This window comes from Narcine bancroftii, chromosome 2 (genome assembly GCF_036971445.1).
Source record: "Narcine bancroftii isolate sNarBan1 chromosome 2, sNarBan1.hap1, whole genome shotgun sequence".
Taxonomy (NCBI): Eukaryota; Metazoa; Chordata; class Chondrichthyes; order Torpediniformes; family Narcinidae; genus Narcine; species Narcine bancroftii.
The window spans coordinates 282359242-282386491 of record NC_091470.1 but is presented as its reverse complement, the minus strand read 5'-3'; the positions used below and the strand labels follow the sequence as shown (position 1 = coordinate 282386491).

Sequence of the window (27250 nt, the reverse complement as noted above, 5' to 3'; positions counted from 1 at the left end):
TAATTTTTAATTGGATACAGGGAGAGCCAGATATTGAACTGTGGCATGAAATGTGCCATGACAAGTCAGCGAACCAGGGAGGGTGAAGCGCAAACAGAGAAAAGGATAGGGGAATTGGGCACAGAACCAAAGGTTGACAGGTTAATTTTGTGTGGAACTGCCAAATTGGGCATGGACCCTGCAGGGAGAAGCTTAAGCTCACCATAGTGGAAGATAATAGTGTAGAATTCAAACACACTTTAAAATTTGGCTAATGATTCATGTTTTGTGAACCAGGAACATGAATATCTGGTGTGGAGGAGAATGTGCAATAAGAATTGGATACAGGGAGAGTTGGGTGATTTTCAGTGGGTCCCAATACGTGTAGAGGCAGCATATCTGGGTAAGGAAACAGGGTGGATAAACAAGAAAGATTGCAAATAGGAAATTGGAGAAGCACACAGAATGATCCAGAAACTCATGGAAGGTTAAAGTTGTCCACATTTCAGGCCAAAACCTTTCATCAAGAATAGCAAGAATTGGCCAGATGCCTGAATAAAAGGGTGGGGAGAGGAGGTTGGCAGGTGATAGGTGAATACAGACTGGAAGGGAAAGAATTCAGAAAATGTAAGAAGCTAGGATATGACAGGAATAGGAGGCAGAGAGAGGCCTGAGGAAGATGCACTATAATAGAAGGAAGGGAAGGGAGATGGAAGCTGTAGGAAGGATATGGGGTAAGAAGGAGGTAGACAGGGGAATAGGAGGAAAGGTGAAAAATAAATGGGGCCAGAGAGATGGGGGAAAGCTGGGGTGAGTGAGTTGGGTAAACAATCAGCGTGGTTACTGGATATTGTGGAAGTCGATGTTGATGCCAGGATGGAATACAAGGTGCATTTTGCAGGTGACCTCAACTTGGCATTACAATAGGACATAGAAAGGCATATCAGCATGGGAATGGGAAGTGGAATTAAAGTGGCTGGTGTTAGGTCTGCTTTGTTCATGAATGAGTGAGTCAGACACCAGACTGAGTCGAAATCAAGGTTCTTTGTTCTTTATTGCCGGATTGTAACACTTGCAACTAACAGTGTTAGTTGGAGAAGGCGCATTCTGCCGTTATCAGCAAGTGGTGTTTTTTTTATACCTCAGGATACGTACTTAGTAAATTATCATACCATTACATTGTCCAATGAATAAACTGTTGCTATCCTTCTCTGTTAGTCTGCTGCACATCATTCTTGTTAGTGCCACGCTTATCTTGAGTGGACAAGGTCACATCTGCATTCTGTTACTCCTTAGTACTGGGTGACTCCTTCTCCGGTCCCATCTCATGATGTTTTTACCTTACACTGGTCAACAGGAGATCCTGGATGCAGTGGCATACAGAGTGAAGGTGCTCATTAAAGGGATTTCCCCCAATCTGCCTGATGTGAAGGATCACTAATTCTCAATCATGCAGCTTTCACTGTACACCTGCGGTGCATTTTATCCCTTTGCAAAGGAGTCCTGTTGAAGCATGTTCCAGCCCTTGGAGCTAGGCCTTCACCAGGTCTCCTTGAATGATCTCACAGCTTTTCCATGGACCCCACATTGTTGGAATCTAGGGGTGAAAACATTATGAAATAAATGATTAATTAATAAGTGTATATTTACTGCATGGTTCAGGGGAAAAGAGGAATGTGATTAAGTGGCAATCACAGCATGGAGCAAAGTTGGCTGAGCAAAATTGTCTGCTCCAAAATACAGGGAGAGGAAATGCATAAAACGATTTAGGAGGAATGTTCAAACTAAAGGAGGTGGTGAGTAGCACAGGAGACACAGGCCAGATCAGAACAAAGAATGGCCTGCAAGAAACAAAGGGAATGGAAAACCAGTCTAAGAGGAAGATTAAGGCAGGAGGAGGTGTTAAAGAGAACAGCAGAAATTGGCCAGACAAGAACAGAATGGTGATTAGAAATATCTGGGGATGAATTAATTTCTGATCAACACAACAGGATAGTCTGGCCTGGAGGATTAAGATGGGAGTGCTACACCCCAGATATCTGCAAAACAGGAGATGACTTGTGATAACCCTTATGCAAAAAGATCTAGCAAAGGAAGACAACTTTTGTTCTGTATGATAATGAAATCTAGCAAAGGAAGACAACTTTTGTTCTGTATGATAAGGTTGATCTATATAAACTGAGCCAACTGGACAATAGGGGTCAGTCTTGGGGAGTAGCTCACTGTGCAGGTGACCTATGAACTAATGAGTGACCCAGAGCTCTGTTAAGTTTTATTCTTGTGCTGTGTAATAAATTGACTGTTGAACCGAATACCTTCTCCTATCACTTCATTCAAAGAACACGCTGGACTCAGACTACACATAGACTAAATTAAGAGTAAGGTAAAGCCAGAGTCCGACAACATCCTGCATGGGGTTGTAACCCCCCCCCCCCTCCACCCCACCCCAACCCACCATGAACCTGCCAACCTTGCTTAAATTTCCTGTCTTGTGACACAATGCCAACCAAATCTTGTCTCTGGCTACCAACAGCAATCACATCCCTGACTACTAATTTTGTCGACATTATCCCAATTAATTGACACTCACCCAATCAGCCCCAACAAACCTTGCTCTAATAGCCCAGCCCTTCAGGTCCTGAATCTTTATTTACCATTAGATTCATTGAACCTTCTGATCTCTAATCTTCCTTTCTCAATCCTCCACTGAACTTACTCCTCTCAACCCCTGGCCCTCTGGACTTACCCAATTCCTCAGATTTCATATTTATTGTCTGAGATCATACATGACATCACATACAACCCTGAGGCTGTTTTTCCCATGAGCAAGGCAGAATTACCACTTCTTCTTCTTTGGCTTGGCTTCGCGGACGAAGATTTATGGAGGGGGTAAAAAGTCCACGTCAGCTGCAGGCTCGTTTGTGGCTGACAAGTCCGATGCGGGACAGGCAGACACGATTGCAGCGGTTGCAAGGGAAAATTGGTTGGTTGGGGTTGGGTGTTGGGTTTTTCCTCCCTTGCCTTTTGTCAGTGAGGTGGGCTCTGCGGTCTTCTTCAAAGGAGGTTTCTGCCCGCCAAACTGTGAGGCGCCAAGATGCATGGTTTGAGGCGTTATCAGCCCACTGGCGGTGGTCAATGTGGCAGGCACCAAGAGATTTCTTTAGGCAGTCCTTGTACCTTTTCTTTGGTGCACCTCTGTCACGGTGGCCAGTGGAGAGCTCGCCATATAACAGGATCTTGGGAAGGCGATGGTCCTCCATTCTGGAGACGTGACCCATCCAGCGCAGCTGGATCTTCAGCAGCGTGGACTCGATGCTGTCGACCTCTGCCATCTCGAGTACTTCAACGTTAGGGGTGTAAGCGCTCCAATGGATGTTGAGGATGGAGCGGAGACAACGCTGGTGGAAGCGTTCTAGGAGCCGTAGGTGGTGCCGGTAGATGACCCATGATTCGGAGCCGAACAGGAGTGTGGGTATGACAACGGCTCTGTATACGCTTATCTTTGTGAGGTTTTTCAGTTGGTTGTTTTTCCAGACTCTTTTGTGTAGTCTTCCAAAGGCGCTATTTGCCTTGGCGAGTCTGTTGTCTATCTCATTGTCGATCCTTGCATCTGATGAAATGGTGCAGCCGAGATAGGTAAACTGGTTGACCGTTTTGAGTTTTGTGTGCCCGATGGAGATGTGGGGGGGCTGGTAGTCATGGTGGGGAGCTGGCTGATGGAGGACCTCAGTTTTCTTCAGGCTGACTTCCAGGCCAAACATTTTGGCAGTTTCCGCAAAGCAGGACGTCAAGCGCTGAAGAGCTGGCTCTGAATGGGCAACTAAAGCGGCATCATCTGCAAAGAGTAGTTCACGGACAAGTTTCTCTTGTGTCTTGGTGTGAGCTTGCAGGCGCCTCAGATTGAAGAGACTGCCATCCGTGCGGTACCGGATGTAAACAGCGTCTTCATTGTTGGGGTCTTTCATGGCTTGGTTCAGCATCATGCTGAAGAAGATTGAAAAGAGGGTTGGTGCGAGAACACAGCCTTGCTTCACGCAATTGTTAATGGAGAAGGGTTCAGAGAGCTCATTGCTGTATCTGACCCGACCTTGTTGGTTTTCGTGCAGTTGGATAATCATGTTGAGGAACTTTGGGGGACATCCGATGCGCTCTAGTATTTGCCAAAGCCCTTTCCTGCTCACGGTGTCGAAGGCTTTGGTGAGGTCAACAAAGGTGATGTAGAGTCCTTTGTTTTGTTCTCTGCACTTTTCTTGGAGCTGTCTGAGGTGGTGGTGCAAAAAACCATGTTCAAAATACACTGTAAACAAATAAAGAAATGTAAACAAAGTACAATACAGAGGAAAAAAAATCAATAATGTGCAGAGTCCTTAAATGAGCCTCTGATTGAATTTGTTGTTGAGGAATCTGAACTTGGTGGTGCAAGTATTGTGGCACCTCTTTCTTGATGGTAGCAGCAAGAACAGAGCATGTGCTGGGTGGTGTGGATCTTTGATGATTGCTTCTGCTCTCCAATAGCAGTATTCTTTGTACACTGTATATGTTCTCAACGGTGGAGGGTTTTGCCTGTAATGCCCTGGGCTGTGTCCACTTCCTTTATGCTCCAGGTATTGGTAATCCCATATAAGACTGTGATACAGCCAGTCAACACATTTTCCACCATATATCTGTAGAAATACTCCAGGGTTTCCAATGTCATAACAAACCTCTGCAAACTCCTGAAAAAGTAGAAGTGCTGACTTGTTTTCTTCATGATGCTATTAGCATGTTGAGACCAGGGAACATCCTCTGAGATAGTGACTCCCAAGAAGTAAATTTTCTCACCCTCTCCATCTCTAATCACCAATGATCATCTGGTTTTTTTCCTTCCTGAAGACAACAATCAGTTCCTTGGTTTTGTTGACATTGACTGCGAGGTTGTAGTTGGTGCATCATTGAACCAAGCTTTCAATCTCCCTCCTGTATCAATTTTGAGAGAATGATGGTGTTGAATGCTGAACTGTAGTCGTTAAAGAGCATCCCGATGTATGCACTTTTGCTGTCCAGGTGTTCCAGGTCTTTGTGTAGAGCCAGTGAGGTGGCATCTACCTGTTGCTACGGTAGGCAAATTGGAACAGTTCCTTGTCACCACTCAGACAGGAGCTGATATGCTTTGACACTGTTGATGTGAGTGCCACTGGTCAATAGTCATTTAGACAGGTTACAATACCCTTCTTGGGGACTGGTATAATTGATGCATGTTTAAAACAGGTGGTTACCATATCCTGTTGGAGCGAGATGTCGAAGATATCTGTGAATACATTGGCCAGTTGATCAGCACAGGTTTTTAAATATTCGGCTGGGTACTCCATCTGGACTAGACGCTTTGCTTGGATTTACTCTCTTGAAGGCAGCCTGCATGTCATCCTCAGATATAGACAGGAGAGGGTCATCAGAGAACTGGAAACAGAAGGCATTGAGTTCATCTGGGAGTGAAGCTTTGCCATCTCCTTCTGCAAATAGTGCAGCAAAACTTGTCCAATAGTGCTTTGGCCCTGTGCATTACTGAAGTTCTGAGCTTTGGCCCAAGCAAAAGATATAATGTCTTGCACACAATAAATGCCTAAATAGACATGTTTCAATATCTAGATGAAAATTTTAAAACTATCAATTACAAATCTAGAGAGTAAAACTTATAATGTCCCCTGTGTTTTCATAACTAAGGTAACCTGAGATTTGCTATCATAGAATGACACAGCCGAGAAACAGGCTCTTTTGACCCACCTCATTTATGCCAACCATGTTAGCTATCCAAGCTCAACCTTTTTGCCTGCATTCGGCCTATGCCCTTCTTTGTTATTCTTCCCAAGACTTTGTCCAAAAGCCTTTCAAACATTAAATCAGCCTAGACCACCTCCTCTGACATCCCTTTCCTGATAATTTTCTACCCTCTGTTAAAAATGATCTTCTCAGATCACCTTTAATTTCACCCCTTTCATCTTAACCTCAGATCTTAACTCCCCTGCCTTGGGGAAAGGACTCTGGCCATCTATCCCAGTGGTTCTCAACCTTTTATTTCCCCTGACATACCATTTTAAGTAATCCCTATGCCATTGGTGCTCTGTGATTAGTAAGGGATTGCTTAAGGTGATATTTGAGTGGGAAGAGAAGGTTGAGAATCACTGCTCAAGACCCAATTGTTACTGAAATATTTTGCTTGTGAAAAATTGTCATTGGCCCATCTCCTTTGGAGTTAAGAAACTATGTACATAATGAATCAATTAGGTACGATTAAAACAGTGGTTTTCAAACTTTTTTCTTTCCATGCACATAACCACCTTAAGCAATCCCTTACTAATCACAGAGCTCCGATGATATAGGAATTACTTAAAGTGGTATGTGAGTGGAAAGAAAAAGGTTGAGAACCACTGATCCATCCTGTCCATGCCACTGGTTACATCCCTTGCACCAACTCTGCCAAAAAAGGAAATTTGATAAGATCTGAATGCATGAGCCTACCCTACTATTGAGCACATTTAGCCTATTTGACCAGAGATGAATTCCATAATTGGTGTATGTAGCTTTCTAAGCTACCTCTAGATGGCAGATGAATATCGTAATTTCTGGGGCTGGCTGATCATGCATAAATGAAATATCACCCTAATGACAGCACATACAGGTGAATCCCACCATGTTACAGCTATTCGAGTAATAGAGATTCACTCTTACTGGATTCACAAATCATCATCCAGACATTTGAGAAATAAAATTTTCTCTCATGCAATTTAAGTGAAAAAAAGTTCATAGATACTGTTGTAAATGGATACAAATCTTTTTTCAGTGATATAATTTCTCTGTCCTGGTATTTCAAACAACGAATTAAAACCGCCCGTAGCGGTTGTCCCGGTAACGGTTTCGTAACTCTCTATGTGCCTGCTCAAATTCTAAGCCTTCTGAAAAAAACTCCTTGCCCAACACCTTGGGAATCCAGTTCTTAAAAATTTTTATTGGATCTGACCCTTCAATATCTTCCAGGAGACCCACAATTTTCACATTATTTCTCCAACTTTGATTTTGCAATGAGTCAATTTTTTTCAATGTCTTTCTTCTGAATTCCCCAATCCACAAAGGAATCTTCCATTTTTTCCATCTTTCCCTATTATGATCAACTTGATTTTTACATTCAAAAAAAGCTGCATCAATTTAAAAAAAAATTCTTGCACTGTATCCACTGATTTAATACAATTATTAACATCACTCTTAACTGCAGACATATCTTCAGACATAATAGTCATTTTGGTTGTCACATCTAAAAATCCTTGAGTCATTTCTTTAAACATATTGTCCATTTGATAAGCAATCCCTTCCAGGACTGTACACACAGACTCCATTCCAGGTTCCAGTTCCACTTTTTGAGGCCTACCTTCTCTGGTCTCCACCTCCAATTGTTTGTGTGAGCTGCTCAGTAAAGGTAGGTCTGCTTCTTCTTCCAGCATTGTCAGTCCCTTCCCGGTGCGGCTGCAGGTTTGTACACCCGACCAAGTCGGGACGATGCCACTCGGGCCCCGCCCACAGCCCACACACAGTCCAGCAAGTCCCGGACCCTTGAAGCACCGCGTATGCCCGGTAAGGCCAGGGACTGTGCAGGCGTGACTTCCAATGCCATTCTGCGTATCCCCAGCTCACCCAACGGCAGCCCGGGTTCAAGGGCTCTTCTCTCAGCTGGGTCGCCCGCTGTCGGACTCTGGCTTTACCTTACTCTTAATTTAGTCTATGTGTAGTCTGAGTCCAGCGTGTTCTTTGAATGAAGTGATAGGAGAAGGTATTCGGTTCAACAGTCAATTTATTACACAGCACAAGAATAAAACTTAACAGAGCTCTGGGTCAGTCGTTAGTTCATAGGTCACCTGCACAGTGAGCTATTCCCCAAGACTGACCCCTATAGTCCAGTTGGCTCAGATTATATAGATCAACCTTATCATACAGAACAAAAGTTGGCTTCCTTTGCTAGATTTCATTATCATACAGAACAAAAGTTGTCTTTCTTTGCTAGATCTTTTTGCATAAGGGTTATCACAAGTCATCTCCTGTTTTGCAGATATCTGGGGTGTAGCACTCCCATCTTAATCCTCCAAGCCAGACTATCCTGTTGATTGGATCAGAAATTAATTCATCCCCAGATATTTCTAATCACCATTCTGTCCCTGTCTGGCCAATTTCTGCTGTTCTCTTTAACACCTCCTCATGCCTTAATCTTCCTCCTAGACTGGTTATCCATTTCCTTTGTTTCTTGCAGGCCATTCTTTGTTCTGGTCTGGCCTGTGTCTCCTGTGCTACTCACCACCTCCTTCAGTTTGAGCATTCCTCCTAAATCGTTTTATGCATTTCCTCTCCCTGTATTTTGGGAGTAGACAATTTTGCTCAGCCAACTTTGCTCCATGCTGTGATTGCCACTTAATCACCTTCCTCTTTTTCCCTGAACCATGCAGTACATATAAACTTATTAATTAATCATTTCTTTCATAATGTTTTAACCCCTAGATTCTAACACCGCGCATCTTACATCGCAGACGCGTGGTTCAGCACCGGCTGAATTCACCATCAGCGTCATACTTAGCCGGGCAGGAGTCCTCTGCGCCTTGGAGGTTCCAAATATCGGGTCCGTGGTTTCAGTTGAACAGGTAGGCCTCAATTCTTCAGCACTTTTCAAAGGTAATTTCTTCTGCAGTTGAGCTTTCGTTTTTTTTTACATTAGTAGCCATTATAACCCACTAATGTTCCCAAAAGTAAAAATCACTTTTAATCACTTTTGTAAACTTTAAAAACAGGTGCTTAAAAAAACTAGCTGAGGGAGGGTGGGACCGCACGTCTGTCCTCTACACCATCTTGTCACGGTTGTCGGTGCAGAAGGCCCAACAAAGTCAATGATGATCCAAAATAACAGAGTATTTTTCTATGCAGATCTGAGTCAAGAGATTATTAGGCAACGTCGGGAATTTAACTCGGCTAAATAAATATTGTGGCGGAAGGGTTACAAATTTGCTTTCCGTTACCCTGCAGTATTAATATTAAAAGTCTTTTATGATAATTTTTAATCTCAAATTTTTGAAAATGACCATGATGCATTAATTTTTTGCTAATTCACTACCAGATTTGAGAGAATATGGAAGATCTTTGCCGCTGTTACCTAAAGCAGATGGAAATGGAAATGGGAATGGGAAGAATGGGACAAATGGGAAGAATGGAAAGAAAGAAGTTTTAACACAAAGTCTTATTGACATTGAAGATCCAGAACAATCAATGGGAATGGATTCATTGGGGTTTTTTAAAAAATTTTTTAATTTCCACACTATGAGCCATACTAACCAAAATACACACAAACATTTCCCTCTTGAATATATAGTGTCATTTTCTCCCCTTTTTCCCCCTCCCCACCCACTCAATGTTCAACCTATATGATACATTAAACCCATTAAACAATGTCATCACACAATGAAAATAAACAAGAAATTTGTGTCTTCTACTTTTACATACTGGGTCAGTTCATTTTGTCATCTTCTCCTTCTGTCATTTTAGGCGGTGGAGGTCCGCGGTAGGACTTCTCTGTTGTGTTCCATGTACGGTTCCCAAATTTGTTTGAATACTGTGATGTTATTTCTTAAATTGTATGTTATTTTTTTCCAATGGAAGACATTTATTTATTTCTATGTACCACTGCTGTATTCTCAGGCTATCTTCTAATTTCCAGGTTGACATGATACATTTTTTTGCTACAGCTAAGGCTATCATAATAAATCTTTTTTGTGCTCCATCCAAATAAAGTCCAAGTTCTTTACTTCTTATTTACAGTATTTGATTGTGTTGATGTGAATAATGTATTTCTGGCTGGGGGGGTGGGGGGGGGAGGAGGGGATAGTACTGAAATCTTTGATAGTCATCCGTCACTCGTGGGATTTACCACACCCAGTTTTTTAGGCTGTTACTACCTTTGGGTTGTTTTTTTTGGGGGATAATTAATATTTATTTTTTATATTTTCTTTAAATATCTAGGGGAGGGATAGTGAATTACGTTATTATAAGGGGAGCAATATTTTGTAGTGAGATTATATTGTTAATTTGTAAGGGTATCTAATTTGAAATTTGCAACTTTTAATGTTCAGGGGTTAAATAATCCGATTAAGCAAAAGCAAGTTGGGGGGGCGTGGCAAGATGGCGTAAGGAACAGACCTCTCCTGACTCTAACTTATTGTTTTGTCTTTAAGTGCCCGTTAAAACTTTTTTTAAAAGTTTATAAATAGTATGAGATGTTGAATTAATACCTAATGGTACATTTGTTAAAAAAGTAAAAGGAAACATCAACAGATTGTTAAAAAATTATATTTTCTGAAATTATCTGAGCCTGCTTGTTTACAAAAAGCCACGACTCAGCGTGAAATGGATCCAGGAAAACAAGCGAAGAATTCGGCCTTGGAGCTCCGTTCTGATTCCGCAGGTCTTTCTGAAGGTCGTTTTCAGCTGCCTTTAGAACAAAGGGCTGGCCGGATGCCAGTATTTCAAACAACGTCTACTGAGACTTTGACTGCTGAATTAGCTGGGGCGCCACCAGTTGGAGAGTTAAAGAGTTGTTATTTGACTGCTATACCACCAGTTATATTAGCTCTTCCAGATACTGATGTAACGAAGCTTTTAAAGGAGGTTTGGATCAAAGATAACCCTGATCTTCAGCCTCCTGATACTTCGGGGGGGGGGTCTGTGGCAGGGGCTCTTACACGGAGTCAAACTGCAAGAAAAGCTACTAAATTAAAAGAAGGGATAGAAGGTCCTCTGATTCCACAAGAACAGCAGAATCCCACCATGTCTGGATCTACTGATGTTGATATACTTTTCAAGAGTCTTGAACATAAGATATTTTCTTCAATGATGCATTTAGGTGATTCTATGAATAATCTTACTTCTAAGATTAATGCATTGATGGATGTCAATACTCAACAGATGGCTGATTATGGAGCTTTTAAAGTTGAAACTATTGAAAGACTTGAGATGTGTGATCAAGGATTATCTGATGTACAAGATCAATTGCAAGATGCGAATAAAACAATTGAAACGTTACAGATTCAGAATAAAAATTTAGCAAAAAAGGTTGATTATTTGGAGAACCAATCCAGACGGAATAATGTGAAAATTGTCGGCTTGCCAGAAGGCATAGAAGGGCCAGATCCAAGAAAATATTTCACTGAATGGATTCCACAAGTGTTGGGACAAGATAAGTTTTCTGAAGGTTTAATATTGGAACGGGCTCATAGAGGTTTGAGAAGGAGACCTCTTTCAGGACAGAATCCAAGACTTGTTCTGGTTCATTGTTTAAATTACTGTGATAGAGAGACTATTTTACGTATGGCTATTAGAAATGCACAGCAAAACAAATCTCCTTTGATGGTTCAGAGTAATCGTGTTTTCTTCTATCCGGATTTGAGTCAGGAAATTATGTTTCAACGACGTGAATTTAATTCTGTGAAAGAATTATTGTGGAAAAAAGGATATAAGGCAACATTTAGATACCCTGCGGTACTGAAGATTTTTCAGGATGGATATCAACCAAAGTTCTTTGATAATCCTAAAGAAGCTATGGATTTTGCTCAGTCTTTACCAATTATGCAATTCCAGGAATGACGTAGTCCTCCACGGTCTACAAAGAGGGCAGAGCTGCAAGAAGGGAATTTGATTTCTGGAAGAAATGGAAGAAACGGTGGTCGCAATGGCAAAGGAAACTCATTTAATAGATAAGGAACATTTGAAACTCAAACGTGAATGGGTTGGGCACGTTTTTTATTCTTCGTTTAATTCTAAGGCAAAAGGTGTGGCAATTTTGGTACATAAGAATCTACCATTTTAGTTACAGAGTGAAGAGAAAAATGGTGGAAGATTATTAAAATTAAATTGTACAATCTTTAATGAGGCATGGACTTTGCTTGATGTTTATGCTCCTAATGTTGAGGATACAGCTTTTGTTGTGGATATGTCTTTATTACTTGGACAATCGAACTCTAATATAATGTTGGGGGAGATTTGAATGTGGTGTTGGAGCCTTTATTGGATAAGTAACCAAGAGTAATTAAGAAGTCTAAGATGGCAATCCAAGTGATTAATATGATGGCAGATTTGAATTTAATTGATATTTGGCGAAGAGTTAATCCTACAGAGAAAGATTTTTCTTTTTATTCCTCGCGACATAATTCTTTTTGATTATTTTTTAATATCAGCACATTTGCAGGATAGGGTTACGTCTGTGGAGTATAAGGCTAGACTGGTTTCGGATCATTCATTATTATTATTAGAATATTTGAGTTCACGAGATGTTCAGAAAGCTTCAAAATGGAGATTTAATACTATGCTATTACGACGCGAATTTAATTCTGTGAAAGAACGGTTGTGGAAAAAAAAAGACATAGGGCAACATTCAGGTATTCTGCGGTACTGAAGATTTTTTAGGATGGAAATTAGCCAAAATTCTTTGACAATCCTAAAGAGGTTATGGACTTTGCTTAGTCTCTACCAATCATGCAGTTTCAGGAACGATGTAGTCCTTCAAGGTCTCCAAAGAGAGTAGAGATGTAAGGTGGTATCCAGATTCTTAAAAGAAATGGAAGCAATGGTGATCGAAGTGGTAACGTTGATTTAAAAAATAAATAAATAAATCTTTTTTTCTTTTCTTTGAAAAGAGTTTAAATAGTTTAAATAATGATGATAGTTTAATGAAATGGGAGTTGGGAGAGGGAACTGGGTGGGCACTAGTTTCCAGAAGTCATATCACACCCAATATTTTGGGGGAGTTACCGCTTTGGGCGGTTTAAACAGGAGGAGGTAGTTGTGACCTCCGACCTGTTTTTTTTTCTTTTTAATTTTTGGGTTAAGAAGTGAAGGTTTTTTTAAAAATTTTTTTAATAAATATTTTTTTTTTAACTCTTTTTGTTTTGATTGTAATTGAGAGGGAATTAGGAGGTTTTTTTCTCTCCTTTTTTTTCTCTTTTTTTGGGGGGGGTTTTTTCTCTTTTTTCTTTCTTTTTTAAGAGGATGATGTCACAGAAGATAATAAGTCAAAAATTGAGGATGTTGAATTAGATGAAGAGGAAGATGAGGGGAAAGGTGATAAGAAGAAGAAGAAAATTAACTACAAATACATTGAGGGAGAAGAGTTTAACAAAATTAAGTTAATTTTGATAGAGAATTTTGAAGATGTTATAAATGAAGAATATGGAGAATTTTATAAGAGTTTGAACTTTTTTTTTCTTTTTTTTCTCTTTTTTTATACAAGGGGAGGGGAAGGGAATAAAAAGTTTATCTGATTGTTTTTCTAAGGGATGTTTTTGTTGTCTCGATGAATTATAAAGGAAACTTGGTATTAATGGAAATTCTGTATTTATGTATTATTAATTATGATTTTTTGTATAACAGATATGTGGTTGATATATGATTTTAATATTTGAATTTAGTTTTAAAGTGGATTTCATTTGTTAAATACATGAATTATGTTTGATTTAAATATATGTTTAAGGGTATTATTTTAGTATTGATATTTTTTGTTGTTAATAATTTTTTTTTGTTGTTAAGTTTTATCCTTTTTTTGTAAGTGGGTTTTTTTCTATTTTATTTACAACATTGTTAATTAATTCTTCACTCTTTATTTTGGGGGGGAAGGTTGGATTAATTTTAAATTAGATGATTAATGTTGTGTTATAATTATTGGGGGCGTTAATTTGTGTAGTTTAATGATGTAGTATTCTAATTTTTATTATCTTATTTTTTATTATTTCTTTAAATGTAATTTTTATTTTATTCATGTCATAAAATTTTAAATAAAGTTTAAAAAAAAGCAAGTTTTGGCTTATAGTAAGAAAATGAAAATTGACATTGCCTTTTTACAAGAAACTCATTTGACTGAAAAAGAACTTTTGAAATTGAAGAGAGATTGGGTTGGACATGTGTTTTCTTCTTCATTTAATTCTAAGGCAAGAGGTGTAGCTATTTTAATTCATAAGAATTTGCCTTTTGAATTACAAAATATGGAAGGAAATGTTGGGCAGGTCCTAAGGGTGAACTGTAAAGTTTTTGCTGAATCTTGGACTTTGCTCAGTGTTTACGCACCTAATGTGGATGATGAGCGTTTTATTTCTGATGCTTTTTTGTTGTTGAATCCAGCTAATGACAATATCATAGTTGGGGGAGATCTTAATTGTGTTTTGGATCCTTTACTGGATAGATCTTCAAAAAGTATAAAGAAATCAAAGATGGCGACACAAATTGGGGCTTCGATGAAGGATTTAAATTTGGTGGATATTTGGAGAAGGATTTCTCTTTTTATTTGTCCTGACATGATTCATTTTCTAGAATAGATTTTTTTTAGTATCAGCACATTTACAAGGAAGAGTATTACAGGCGGAATACAAAAGTAGGGTTATATCAGATCATTCTTTATTATTTTTCTCTTGTGTAAGTTCAGAAGTGGTACATTCATCTTATAGATCACACATGTCAAACTCAGGCCCGCGGGCCAAATTTGACCCGTGATATAATTATATTTGGCCCGCAAGATCATATCAAATATGTATTAGAGCTGGCCCGCTGGCTGCCGCGCCAGTATAGCGCATGCACAGCTAATACTACAAATCCCAGAATGCTTTGCAAATGCATTGGCGTCAGCCCGCTAATCGCCCCCACCTCCTCTCTTTACTTTCATTAACATCTGCGACCTGTCGCCCAACTCACATGTAATAAACCCCTTACGAAAAATGGCCAAACGAAAGACAGAAAACAGGACCTTTCAAGACAGGTGGGAGGCAGACTATATGTTCATCATTTTAAAAGACAAACCTGTTTGTCATTGAAGCAAGTTGTTAATTTTTACTTATTGGCTTGTTAAAAAAAAACATTTAAAAGGAGCTTAAAGGCTATAGAGAAATATTATTTATTGAATATTTTATTTCTCATTTGTTAATGCTTCTTCTGGAAAGAGTTTAACCAAAACTATTATTAAACATTTATTTTAATAAGAAAAAGTTGAAAGAAGAGAAAACATGCAGATGTTGTTGAAAATTTTCAATAAATATTTAGTTTGGCCCACGACTTAGTCCAAGTTTTTAATTTTGGCCCTCTGTGAATTTGAGTTTGTCACCCCTGTTATAGATGAACTTAATACAATGCTGTTGAAAAAATGATTATTTGTTACTTTTGTTAAGGAACAGATTACTTTGTTTTTGACTGAGAATGTTAATTCTGTCGATAGACGCTTTGTATTATGGGATCCATTAAAAGCTTATTTAAGAGGGCATATTATTAGTTATACTACTAAAGTTAAGAAACAGTGTATGGCAGAGAGTTTGGAACTGGAGAAGCAAATTGCTGAATTGGAGAAGGAATTTCAGAAAGATGTAACAGAAGATAAATAAGTGGCTTTGGCTAATTTGAAATTATGTTATAATACATGGCAAACTTATCAATTTGAGCATTAAATTAATCGATCTAAGCAACGTTATTATGAGTTGGGTGAGAGGGCACATAAAGTACTAGCATGGCAGTTAGAGACGGAACAGGTTTCATGGACTATTAATGCTGTTAAGAAGAATTCAACAGTTACCTATAAACCTCAAGAAATCAATGACCAGTTTTATTCATTTTACAAAAAATTGTATACTTCTGAGGGGAAACAGGATAGTGTTTCTATTGAATCTTATTTATCTAAATTAACGTTACCAGCATTGGAAGAGGAGGATGTTATGGAATTGGAAGCTCCGTTTACAGAATTTGAGATTAAGGAAGCTATGTTGGAGATGCCAAATAGGAAGTCATCAGGGGACGACGGATTGTCAATTTAAAACTGAGCTAGATTAAATTGTTCTTCCAGCAATCACTTCCATTAAAATAATCAACAAAGCTAAAATATTATAAAATGGAGTCACTGATTTCAGTCTGCATAAATATAATCTGATTCAATCTTATCATCAGAGAAAAGGCCACAGCTGGAGCAAACTGATTCATTAGCCAGGCAACGAGATCGGGGGTGCTGGCTCTTGCTGCAGAAAAAGCCCTCCCTAGTGTGGGAGTGTTTCCTAGCACTGGGTGCGGCAGCCATTAGGGCTGGCATAGCAGGAGCAGCCGGTCCTTGGAAGGGGTCACCTGGGTGAGCGAGGTTGCTAGCTTTGAGGTTGTCATTCTCGAGCTTGGCCTGTTCCAGTGATTTGGGCAGTTCAACGTGGCTAGCCAGGTTCTTCTTACCTGACTTGAGCAGGCACTGCCTCATGTACCTCTAGAGGAACCCCACAACTAGAGTGTCTGTACTTTCACATGAACTTGGCCCGTAGCTGATTCGTACCTTCACTTCTTGGCAAGCGTCCACAGATCTAGCAGGTAGTCATTGATGGTCTCATCTGGCCGTTGGCAACATCGAGCAAGTTGGTGCCTCGCTAGGACCTCATTTTGCGACTTCAGGTACCGAGCCTTTAACGCCTCGATGGCAGCGTCATATGTAGAATAGTCCTTTTGTTCCCACCCTGGAAACAAGTGTAGACCTCCTGAGTTCATTGCAGTGGAAGATGTCTCTGGTCGCATTCAAGTAGGCCTGGAAACAGTCTAGCCAGTACGTGAACTCCTCAGTAGTGTCAGGGGTCAGCAGCATCCCTGGCTTGAGCAGTGCTTCCATCTTCTAGAGAATAAGCTAATAAAATTGTTGTGTGAATAAAAGCTCTCATGACTGGAAGGAGAACATATGCTTTTATTATCTTAGGGTAGGGTCTTACAGTGGTCTTCAGAAGGGCTCAGGGTTTAAGCAGGAAATCAGGGTTATATATGGGTAGATGGGGCAGAGCCACCCATCAGCATAACACACCACCAGTAAATCTTAGTTCACTGCAAGTGTTTAGCAGGTTAGCGCGTTTACTGGCTCTGGTGATACACCACTAGCCCACTGCAGGGGGCAACCTGTGTACATGCAGGAAGAGCACTGGAGGACAAGGCAACACCTGGCCAGCCCTCGACCATGCCAGTGCCGTCCCGCTAAGACGCCACACCCGTGGACTACAAAGACATCACTTCTGGTCCACTGAGTGATGTCACTTCTGCCATCCGCGATGACGTCACCAGCACTGATGGCTGACAGTGTGACATCACATCCCCTGGTGCAACTAGTGCAGCTGGGGGGTAGGCCAGCCAGGCACCCCCCACGTGGCACCACCATCTTGTGCCGGGCGAGCGCAGGTGTCACAGCCATCCAGGTCCTCCCAGACCTACAAAGAGCACAGCACTGACAACGATGATGACGTTGTCAACACGGGCACTGACCAGGCCACCCAACCGATGCCTCTGGACACCACCGATCACCACCCACTTCATGGAGCCAATGCACTAATGAGTGGACAGAGTCCAACCTTGATTGGCATTTGACGTAATTTCAGATGAGGTTCAAGAGAGGTCACATGACCCTCCACAATCTACATTCCCATCAGGTTCCAGACACTCCAGGTTCTAAACGGAGATGACACATGACACCCCCCTTCAATCCACACTACACTCCCACTAACAGCCACAAACATCCTCTACATCCTCCAATCATCCCATGCTAATACTTTTTCCAAGGTCCTGATGCCTAGCCCTGTATTTCTCAACTTCACAAACATCTGAGTCCACCTCAGATTTTCCTAATTTTCCTCACACATCTTGAACTAAGTAGAAACAGGCAGAGGCCACTTAGTGCCTCGTACTCACTCTATTTTTCAATAAGATGGCTGATATTTTACTTATTACTCATGTTCCCAGTTACCAAGACTTCACCACGCTCAAAATTCTCGGCCCTTTTCGTGAAGAACTTTCCTTTTATCTCAGATTGGAATAACCAGCCACTTATTTCTGGGCCGTGACCCCTCATTGTAAATATCCAAACATCTACACACTAATAACCTTCAATTGTTCTGTCAAGTATCATGAGCATGTGTGTTTCTTCTTTATAACCCATACCACGTCCCAGCTTTGTGTTACCAACAAATGTGAAGATGTAACGGCACTGATTTCCCACAGCTTACAAACAAATAAAGAATGCACTCACTCGTTTCTTTCAGCACACCATGAAGTCGACCTTTTATTATTCACTAGACACAGCATTGCATTCTTCAACTCTCCAAACACCACCCAGCTAAACTCCCCTGATCTTCTCATTGGCTCACTGCCACATAGGTGATCCTGACACTCACTCTCCTCTTGCATCTGAGATTCATCATCAATAAACTGAAGCTTAACACACCCACACATGTGCGCTATTACCCCGCGTGTTGCATCGCTTATGTCATCGGTGGCCAGAACAAATATATTGAACATCCCTCCCCCCCGCCATTTTGATTATAGCTTGGGAGCAACTGGCAACCTAGACTCAACCTTACTACACACTGAAAAAAGTAAAAAGCCCATTTATTCCTAACTTCTATTTACTGTCCTTCTATCAGTCTTGAATCCACATCAGTATATTACAATCAATCCTACCAGCTCTAATTCTGTTTCAAACTCTGCTGAATATCCAAATATATGACATTCACAGGCCTCTCATCTATTCTGCCGTTTGCCTCCTTGAAAAAAAAATCAGATTTATCAAACATGATTGACCCTACATAAATCAATGCTAATTCTACCCAAACCTATTTTTTCCCCAAAGAACCCTAATACATCCTCTGTGTTTTCCTGATGTCAGGCTAACTGGTCCATGACTCCCTACCTTTTTTCTCTCTCCTTGCTTAACTAGTGAATTTGTAGTTCATATCTTCCAACCTCTTGGGATTTTGGAAAATGACAACCAATGCTTCCACTATCTCCATGGCCACTCTTCAAAACTTTGGGATAATAGATTATCAGATTCTGAGACATTGCTTTCAGTCCCAATAATTTATTGAATATTACTTATTTGATCATTACTTACAGCAGTTTATTCACTCTAGACTCATTTCCCACTATTTCCAGGAGGTTTATGTCTTCTGTAAGCACTGACAATATTTAATTTTGGTTACTTCCTTACCCCTGCACAAACATTTTCTATTTTGTTTTCTATTTTACATGCCTTCAGAAGTTTTTAGTCTCTTTTGGTTTTCGACTATATTACTCTCTTAATCCACTCTTCCATCCTTTCTCTTCACTTCTTTTACTTAATTATCAAATTTTACTAATACTCTTTTGACCACCTTCTCAGCCTTTTCCTTTCATCAATTACTTTCTTTAATTTCACTTGTTTTCTTATTGGTTTTATGCCACAAAGGAAAACATATCTGTGGCAAACCATGTTATAAACCATCTATTGTATTAACAGTGCTGCTTGCTTACTCTCATGCCTGTAACACAATTTTATGTAGTCTCCCACACTACCATACCCAAAATATGCCTTTTACCTTTGTATTCTGCTTCTAATTTCAAACACAAGCTTCAGATAGGATGGCAATAAAAACACAAAAGTGCAAGAAGAACTGAGCAGGTCTCAAGGAGTCCATAGGAGGTAAAGATATATAATCAATGTTTTGGGCCTGAGTTGTCCACCCCTTACCTTCCCCTCCCACTTCCCAATCCTGGGTTGGTTCCAGTGCCATTTGGTTCCCGACTTTATCGGTCCAAACCCAGAGCCAAACCCCGTCTTGAAATAAATCAAAGCACGGCTGCGCATGTGCACCAGCGAACTCCTGGTGTGGGCGTGGTGCGGTCAAGACGTCATCCAATAGGGCGGCTCGATGTTGTTGGGTGTGACGCGCTCCTTGTTGCCATCGACGCGAAGATGGAGGGTGAGCCTGGTCGGGAAGGTGAGTGAGCGAGCAACGAGAGAGGAGAGAGGCTTGGACGGGGCTGGATCACACTCCTCGCCGGGTGATGGTCCTGTGAACCAGGAGGTGGGAGGGCTCGCTCGCACGCCCGGTGCATGCACGGGCTCCTGGAGATCTCCTCCCTTTGCTCTGCTGATGGTCAGCGGCTCCCGATGGGGTTTCATCGCTGTTGCAGGCTATTTCCATCCAATATTATTTTTTTAAAGAGGCTCGTCCAAAAGCGTCAATTGCATGTTTTCAATTATGTATGCACAGTACATAGCCGCGCTGATGACCCCACCCGTTCTTGGTGCATTGAATCATTTGGCGAGATTCACACCGCATATTTTGATCTGACGCCCGGTCTCTAAATCCAAATAAAAACATTGTTATGCATGCAAGAAAACTTGGGGCATGTTTTACATTTGTAATTCATTAACTTGTTCTGAGAGACAAATACCGTGAAATGTATTTAGTTACCTTAAAAGTAGTTACAAGCCTTTATACTATGTATTTATTGAAGCAATGTTAATGAGAAGTAATGTTTGAAATATATTATCCTCTGTACATAACGCTTAAGTTGATTGTCAGATGCGAGGAAATAAAAACGTTAAATATTTGCAAGAGTTGTACGTTGACGTTATAGTGATTTTAACGTTGGTGAAGTGGAAGCCCTTTGTTTGACAACAGTGTTCTGGTTGGCGATTCACTGATGAACACCGACTGCTGCACCTTGTATTTGTCGAAAGCCGACCAGACCTGGAAACAATGACCTTTCAATGTATCTGTTGATGTTTGTTGACAGTCTATCTCTTCAGGATGTATACTAAATCTAGAAAGGCTGTTTTCTGGAGCCCTCATCTGTTACCAGTAGTTTGAAAGGATCCATTGGTGGGTGGATACCATTCTCTGGTCCAGCCTTTTCCTGTGCTCATCCAGGCACCTGAAGTTAACCCCAAAATATTACCCGAACAGTGGGAGCCCCCTAAAACAGAGTTCTTTCAAAGAGCCAAAGAAATAAAGCCTCTGCCTTTTAAACAGAATTACAGCTGTAGATGCTAAAGTTTTAAAAAATATTCTCCAAATTGTAGGTCACAGCAAACTATCCACAATAACTGGCATAAACACAGACAACATTACATTTTTATTCATAATGTCAGTTTTGCAGAAAAAAATCTGAATTGTGCCACCTTGGTGAAATGAAGATTGCATTATTTAAAATTTGATTGAAATAGAAATCACATCATAGAACTCTAAAATAAAATCTTGAACCTCACATCACTGGTTTTTCATATTCTCTTTTCTGACTGATGGAGGGAGATAAAAACCAAGGCCATTTTTTGTGAGAGGCATCCATAATTAATGTAATTGGTAGGTTCAAGAATCTGATAGCTGTTGGAAAGATTGAAGGCCTGTTGCCAGTGGTGTACACTACTTTTGTATGTCATCCATATCAATAATTTGGATGAGAATATAGTTGTCATATTAGTAAGTTTGTAGATGACACCAAAATAGAGGATAGGAGAAAGAGAATGCTATCTAAAGCCCCATTTACATTGAAAAGCCATCTCTGGATGCCAGCTTGCTTGTTCACAACAGAAGAAAAGCCAGATCCACGAGTCCTTTTACACAGCAAGCCGGCTTCCAGAAGCAAAAGAGGCAGGATGTGAAGGACAACTGCATGGCCCTTTTAGACTGGTCCCGCATCAATATGCTCCACTTCTGATACTACCTACCTTGGCAGATCAAAGTTAGGCAAGTTTAGACTCCCCAGTCTGTCTTCGATGTGTTTACACAGCACTCGAAAGGTGGATAATACCCAGCTTTCGAGCGCTGTGTAAAAGGGGTAAACAATTACAAAAGGATCTCGATCAACTGGTAAGTGAGCCAAGAAATGGCAGATGGAACTTAACTTGGGCAGGTATGGTAAGATGCATTTTAGGAAGTCACACAAGGGCACAACTTGCACAGTAAATGGCAGGGAACAGAGGGATGCAGGTGCATAGTTCCCAGAAAGTGTCAACACATATAGGCAGGGTGGTGCCTTCATCTGTCAGGGCTATGAGTTACTACATCATGTTGCATCTGAACAAAACATTGGTGAAAATACACAAACAGCCTGGAGAACAAAGCAGATCATGAGCATCTATAGGAAGTAAAGGGTAACCAACATTTTGGTCCTGGACCCTTCATCAGGTAGGGTCCAGGTGCAAAAAGTTGGTTACCTTTTACTTCCTATGCCTGCTGTATGACCTGCTGAGTTTCTCAAGTATGTTTGTGTATTACACTTAACTCCAGCATCTGCAGGGTTTCTTGTTTAACCACACTTTGAGTATTCTGGGCAATTCTGCAACAGAAATTATATATTGAAGTTGGAAAAGAGTGCAGAAACAATTGATAAGGACGTTATTGGGACTGGAGAGGTTGAGTTATGTGGAGAGATAGATAGGTTGTGCTTGTTTTTTTCCCTGGAGCATGGGATGCTAAGGGTAACATAGATGTATGTAAGATTATGAGGGGCATAGATAAGATAAATAGATTTTTTCCTCAGGATAGGGAGTAAAAAAACTAGAAGACTTAGATGGGAAAGATTTCAAAGGAAACCAAGGGGAAATTTTATCCACACAGACAGTGATAGGTACTGTATGTAGAATGAGATGCCAAAAAAGTTGGTAGAGGCAAGTACAATTGCAATACTTAAAAGACAGTTTGAACAGGTATAGGGATAGTGGCAAATAGGTGCTAGCTCAGGATGTCACCTTGTTCGGCACGGATGAATTGGGAAGAATGATCTGTGGCCTGTTTCAATGCGTATAACTCTGACTTTGGAATAGAGAAGTTGTTTGCACTACCAATAAGTAGAAATTCAGCCTGACCTGCAGGAAAAAGAATCTCAGCATTCAATGTGACATCTTACACGAATTCTGACAATAAATCTGAACTTTGAATCATGCTTTCACTGTGACCTATGGCATATCATTGATATTTATTTTTGAGCTGCTACATCTGTCTGAATTTTTTTTCCATTTAACATGATGTGGTGCCACTCTGAACAATAGAAGGCATCCTGTATGTTAAAATGGAATTTCAACAAAGCTCTTATGAATTGAAGTCCCTAACGCTGGTGAAGAAATTGCTTGTATGGTTCAACACAAACTGCATGTAAAAAGTACTGAGCCATTTTCTACTAAAAATAACCCAAAAAAGCAAAGGTTTTAATGTTAAAAATATTTTATGTATCAGCGTCGCATTGTGGAGGTGGGTTATCCAATTATGACAGTTTCATTTACCACAAATAAATGGCAGAGGTTATAATTATTTTATAATGAAATGCTGCTGGATGGGTGAACTAGGCTTTCTGATCTTAGAATTAAGGTAATTTGGAGGGAACCTACAACAGCTATTTCATACATTGAATATAATTTCATTGATAAGTAGTGATTAAAGTGTAGTTTAATTTTTATTTTCCTTCTGAAGGTGGAGCAGTTGAAAGTAATTTGATTCCTTGCAGAATTTGCGGAAGAACTTTTTTGGCAGCAACACGAGTAAGTATATCATCAAATCATTTTTTTTATTCTTTCCTACCCTCTCCATAATTATTTTGTTGCAAGATGATTTAACTATTTCAAGACAAAGAATTGCTAACCAGCTGTGATGCATATTTTGGAAAACTATTTGAAAACTTTTTTCTGGTCAAAGTACAAATTTAAGGTTGTTTATATATTACTGATACCAGGCATTTGAGTGAATTTGATGCAAACAGCTGATGCTTAGCTTATGCAATAAATCAGTGGATTTATACTGTGCATGTTTTATCCACCTAATTCAGCCCACATTTTCATGACATACAAGTGTCCAGAGGAGGAGACTTTCATGTGGATTTTTATGTAGTATTAAACTTCCTTTCCTTTTTAACTTGGTAGTTTTAATTTCAAGATAAAGATTTAAATCAACAATTTTTGTGTGCCTTGCCTAGAATGCAAAATGGGGACAATGTTGCTAGTAAATGGTGAACTGAACATTGACAAAGATAGCACTATAACTTTTATCGAATCAGATCAAACGTCCCAAAAGGTTTTGCTCAATGGGATGCTACAACTAAACTGTATAAGAGGTTGTGACTTTGTAACCATATATCATTTAAATGATTTTGACAAACATTGTGGTAACATCACCTTCTGACACTGTTTAAATCCAGCTCAGTTTAGTGAAAGAAATTCTGCTGGCCATCTTACAAAAATTGAATTTAAGTTACCTTCATCCAAGCCCACTGATACCAAAAACATGAGAGAGCTCATCTTCCATGGATCAAAGTTTAGTACCATATTGTAATTCTTGTAGTGAATACAAGTGGATTCAGGTAATGAAATTGTTTACACCAATTCAGGTTTGAACATATGGTTGAAGCACTTTATTCAGAAAGCGAACATGAGTCTTAAATTTGCCAACAATCAATATGCTCAATGTTGAAACACATCAGTTGCAATAATAATCACAGTTAACATACTTTGTAATGAACAAATGTTTCCGTGAAAGTAGTCTGTCAAAGGCCAATTTCAGATTGCATTGTTAATAAACTTGAATAGTCAAAATGTATTACCTTTTTGATGTGAATTAAATTCAAAGTGATTATCAAACGCATTCCCAGTATTTTTTTTAAATTTAAAGACAAATTCCCATTTTACAGAAAATCTTTGAAATTTTGTGTATCTGGTTGTTAGTCCTAACTGACTTGTGTATTTCTAGCATTTAATGGCTTCTTTCATAATTTGCAGATTTTATTGGTAATAATTCTTCTCGTGCTAGAAAATGAGTTTTGTCAGACTAATTTTGTTTGTATTTTATGACATTGAATTCACTGAGAAGGTAGCTGCTAAACTGGATAAAATTTTACACATGTGCTCACTAGAAATAAGGAGAGAGAAAGTCAACAAACAGAGAAACCTGCTTGCACTTAGATATAAGACCATGGATTTCATCCATTCTCAGTATTTCTTATTTGATTTTCCACCAGAAAGAAAATTGCTTGGATTTCTTTAAAGCAGTGCAATTTCATGAGCTATGATGTTAACAATGATGAATTATGCACTAATAAAACTTCTAAGATTACATTACATTTTGTTTAATGATGTTTTCAGTTAAAACATGAACCTATCTGTCAAAAAAATGCCAACAAGAAGAGGAAGGCCTTTGACTCCAGTAGACAGAGAGCCGAAGGAACTGATATTCCCACCTTGAAGCCTATAAAGCCCAGGGTAGGTAGACCAAAGTTTCAGAATAAAATAGTATTTATTTATAGCAAAAATTGTAATATTGTTTTTACCCAAGCTGAATTAGCCATTCATGTAGCAAAATCCACATTAGAATTTACTTGCATAATATGGCATGCATAATCATAAAATGTAAAAAAAAAATAATAGATTGGATGAATGCATTGAGCCTTTTGTCCAGAGAAGAAGAATCGAAAACCGAGGACATCAGTTTAACATGAGGGTGGAGATATTTAATGGGAACCTGAGAAATAACTTTTTTTTTAATACACAGAGGGTATTGAGTGTATATGGAGCAAGCTGTTGGAGGAGGTAGTTGAGGCAGGTACTATTGCAACATTCAATAAACTTTTGGATGGATACATAGATAAGATAGGTTTGGAGGGATATGGGCCAAACAGGCAGGTGAGACTAGTGTGGGTGGGAAATTTTAGTTGACGAGGACAAGTTAAGCTGAAAGGCCTGTTTCCATGCTGTATGACTCCTTGTACAGCTGAATGAGGGGAATTTATAAGAAATGGGTATATCACGAAATGCTTATGTTTAATATCATAGAGTGGAATTATACAGGTGTATTTTTATTCAAAATAGTTGGTGTATCTATGGTAAGTCAAGTAAACCAGATAGCTTGTGATTGGCTGCATCTCATGCAACATCCTTCCATTTCCTTTGTCTACTGGTGGAGTCCTCTCATGAAGATGTGATTTGTTCTATTTTCAAGTACAGTAAAATCCCCTTTATCCAGCACCTATGTGAATGTCGGCTATGCAAATTTTCTGGTTAACTGAGATTCATTCTTATAATGCCTAACTTATACACTACATTAAGGGTATACCATCTAAAAGACAAAATAGTGCAAAATGTAAAATAATTTTTAAAAATATTAGTACTCTAGTCTTAATTATGTAAAGTTCATTGTAATTAATTCCTGTAACTTACAAATTTTAAATTTAAATTTAAATTCAAACCACCATCATAATTAACCCTCCCTCCTCCAGGTTTACAGATAAAGCTTTGATGATATATCTAATAGAATAAAGATTATAGACTCTTACTAGGCAGGGATAGGGAGACACTTTGGGAAAATTGCCCCAGTAGCAATTGGTGTCCCAGTTAATCCCTCAGCATAACCTGACTCACCTCCATGCCAGCACCCAGGTCAGACCCTCAGTGCACCTTCCTCGTGTTGATAACTTGACTCCCCTCCACACCAGTGTCCCAGTCAGGCCCTTGGCACAACCCAACTCATCTCCACACAGTGTCCCAGTCAGGCCCTTAGCCCTACTCAACTCACCTCCACGCATATGTTCTGGTCAGGCCCTTGGCACACCTTCCTTCAAATTAGAACATGAAATGTTGCAGCATAGTACAAGCCCTTCAGCCCTCAATGTTGTGCTGACCTATATATTCCTATCAAAAAAAGTACTAATCCCTCTCTACCTTGTAATCTTCTAGTTTCCTTTCATGTGCTTATCTAAGCTTCTCTTAAATGCCCCTTAAGTTTCCAATTGCACCAAGAGAAAAGTCCCAGCTCTGCTAATCTTACCTCATAAGACTTATTTTCCAATCCAGACCAAGTAAATTTCCTCTGCACCCTCTCCATGGTTTCCACATCCTTTCTATAATGAGGTGACTAGAACTGAACACCAAGTGTAGTCTCACCAGAGATTTGTAAAGTTGCAACATAACCTCTCAGTTCTTGAAATCAATCCCCTCCACATCCCATGGGCCTCTAATTATCCTATCAACCTGTGCAGCAACTTTGAGAGATGCATGGATTTGGACTCCAAGGTCCCTCTGTTCCTCCACACTGTTAAGTATCCAAGCATTAACCCTATACTCAGCCTTCTGGTTTGACCTTACAAAATACATCACCTCACACTCAACTGGATTGAACTCCCTCTGCCACTTTTCCCTCCAACTTTGCATTTTGTCCATATTCTTTTGTAACATACAACAACTTTAGGACTATCCACAACTCTTCCAACCTTCCTATTATCCACAAATGTACTGACCCATTCTTTCACTTTTTCATCTAGATCATTTATATTTAAAAAAAAATCACAGGCCAGGGATCCCAAAACCGATCCCTGTGAAATTCCACTAATCACTGACCTTCAGGCAGAATACTTTCTATTCGCTACTACTCTCTTCTTTCAACATACAAGCCCATTTTTAATCAATACAGCCAAGGCTGTGGATGCCACA

The 27250-nt window shown here is 39.7% G+C and overlaps 1 protein-coding gene and 1 long non-coding RNA gene across 2 annotated transcripts in view; both read left to right on the top strand.

The window, feature by feature from the left end:
• Positions 1-8510: 8510 nt before the first annotated feature.
• LOC138752698 (uncharacterized) lies at positions 8511-9484 on the top strand. Its single transcript, XR_011350848.1, has 2 exons — positions 8511-8636; positions 9107-9484. It is a non-coding gene; the product is annotated as an uncharacterized lncRNA (long non-coding RNA).
• Positions 9485-19698: 10214 nt separating this feature from the next.
• The window catches only part of zc2hc1a (zinc finger, C2HC-type containing 1A), a 33214-nt gene continuing 25662 nt past the window's right edge, over positions 19699-27250 (top strand). The window contains exons 1-3 of the mRNA XM_069921158.1: positions 19699-19772; positions 23250-23317; positions 24911-25027. Coding sequence (XP_069777259.1) covers positions 19748-19772; positions 23250-23317; positions 24911-25027 — 210 coding nt within the window. The 5' untranslated portion in view covers positions 19699-19747. The remainder of the gene's footprint in view (positions 19773-23249; positions 23318-24910; positions 25028-27250) is intronic.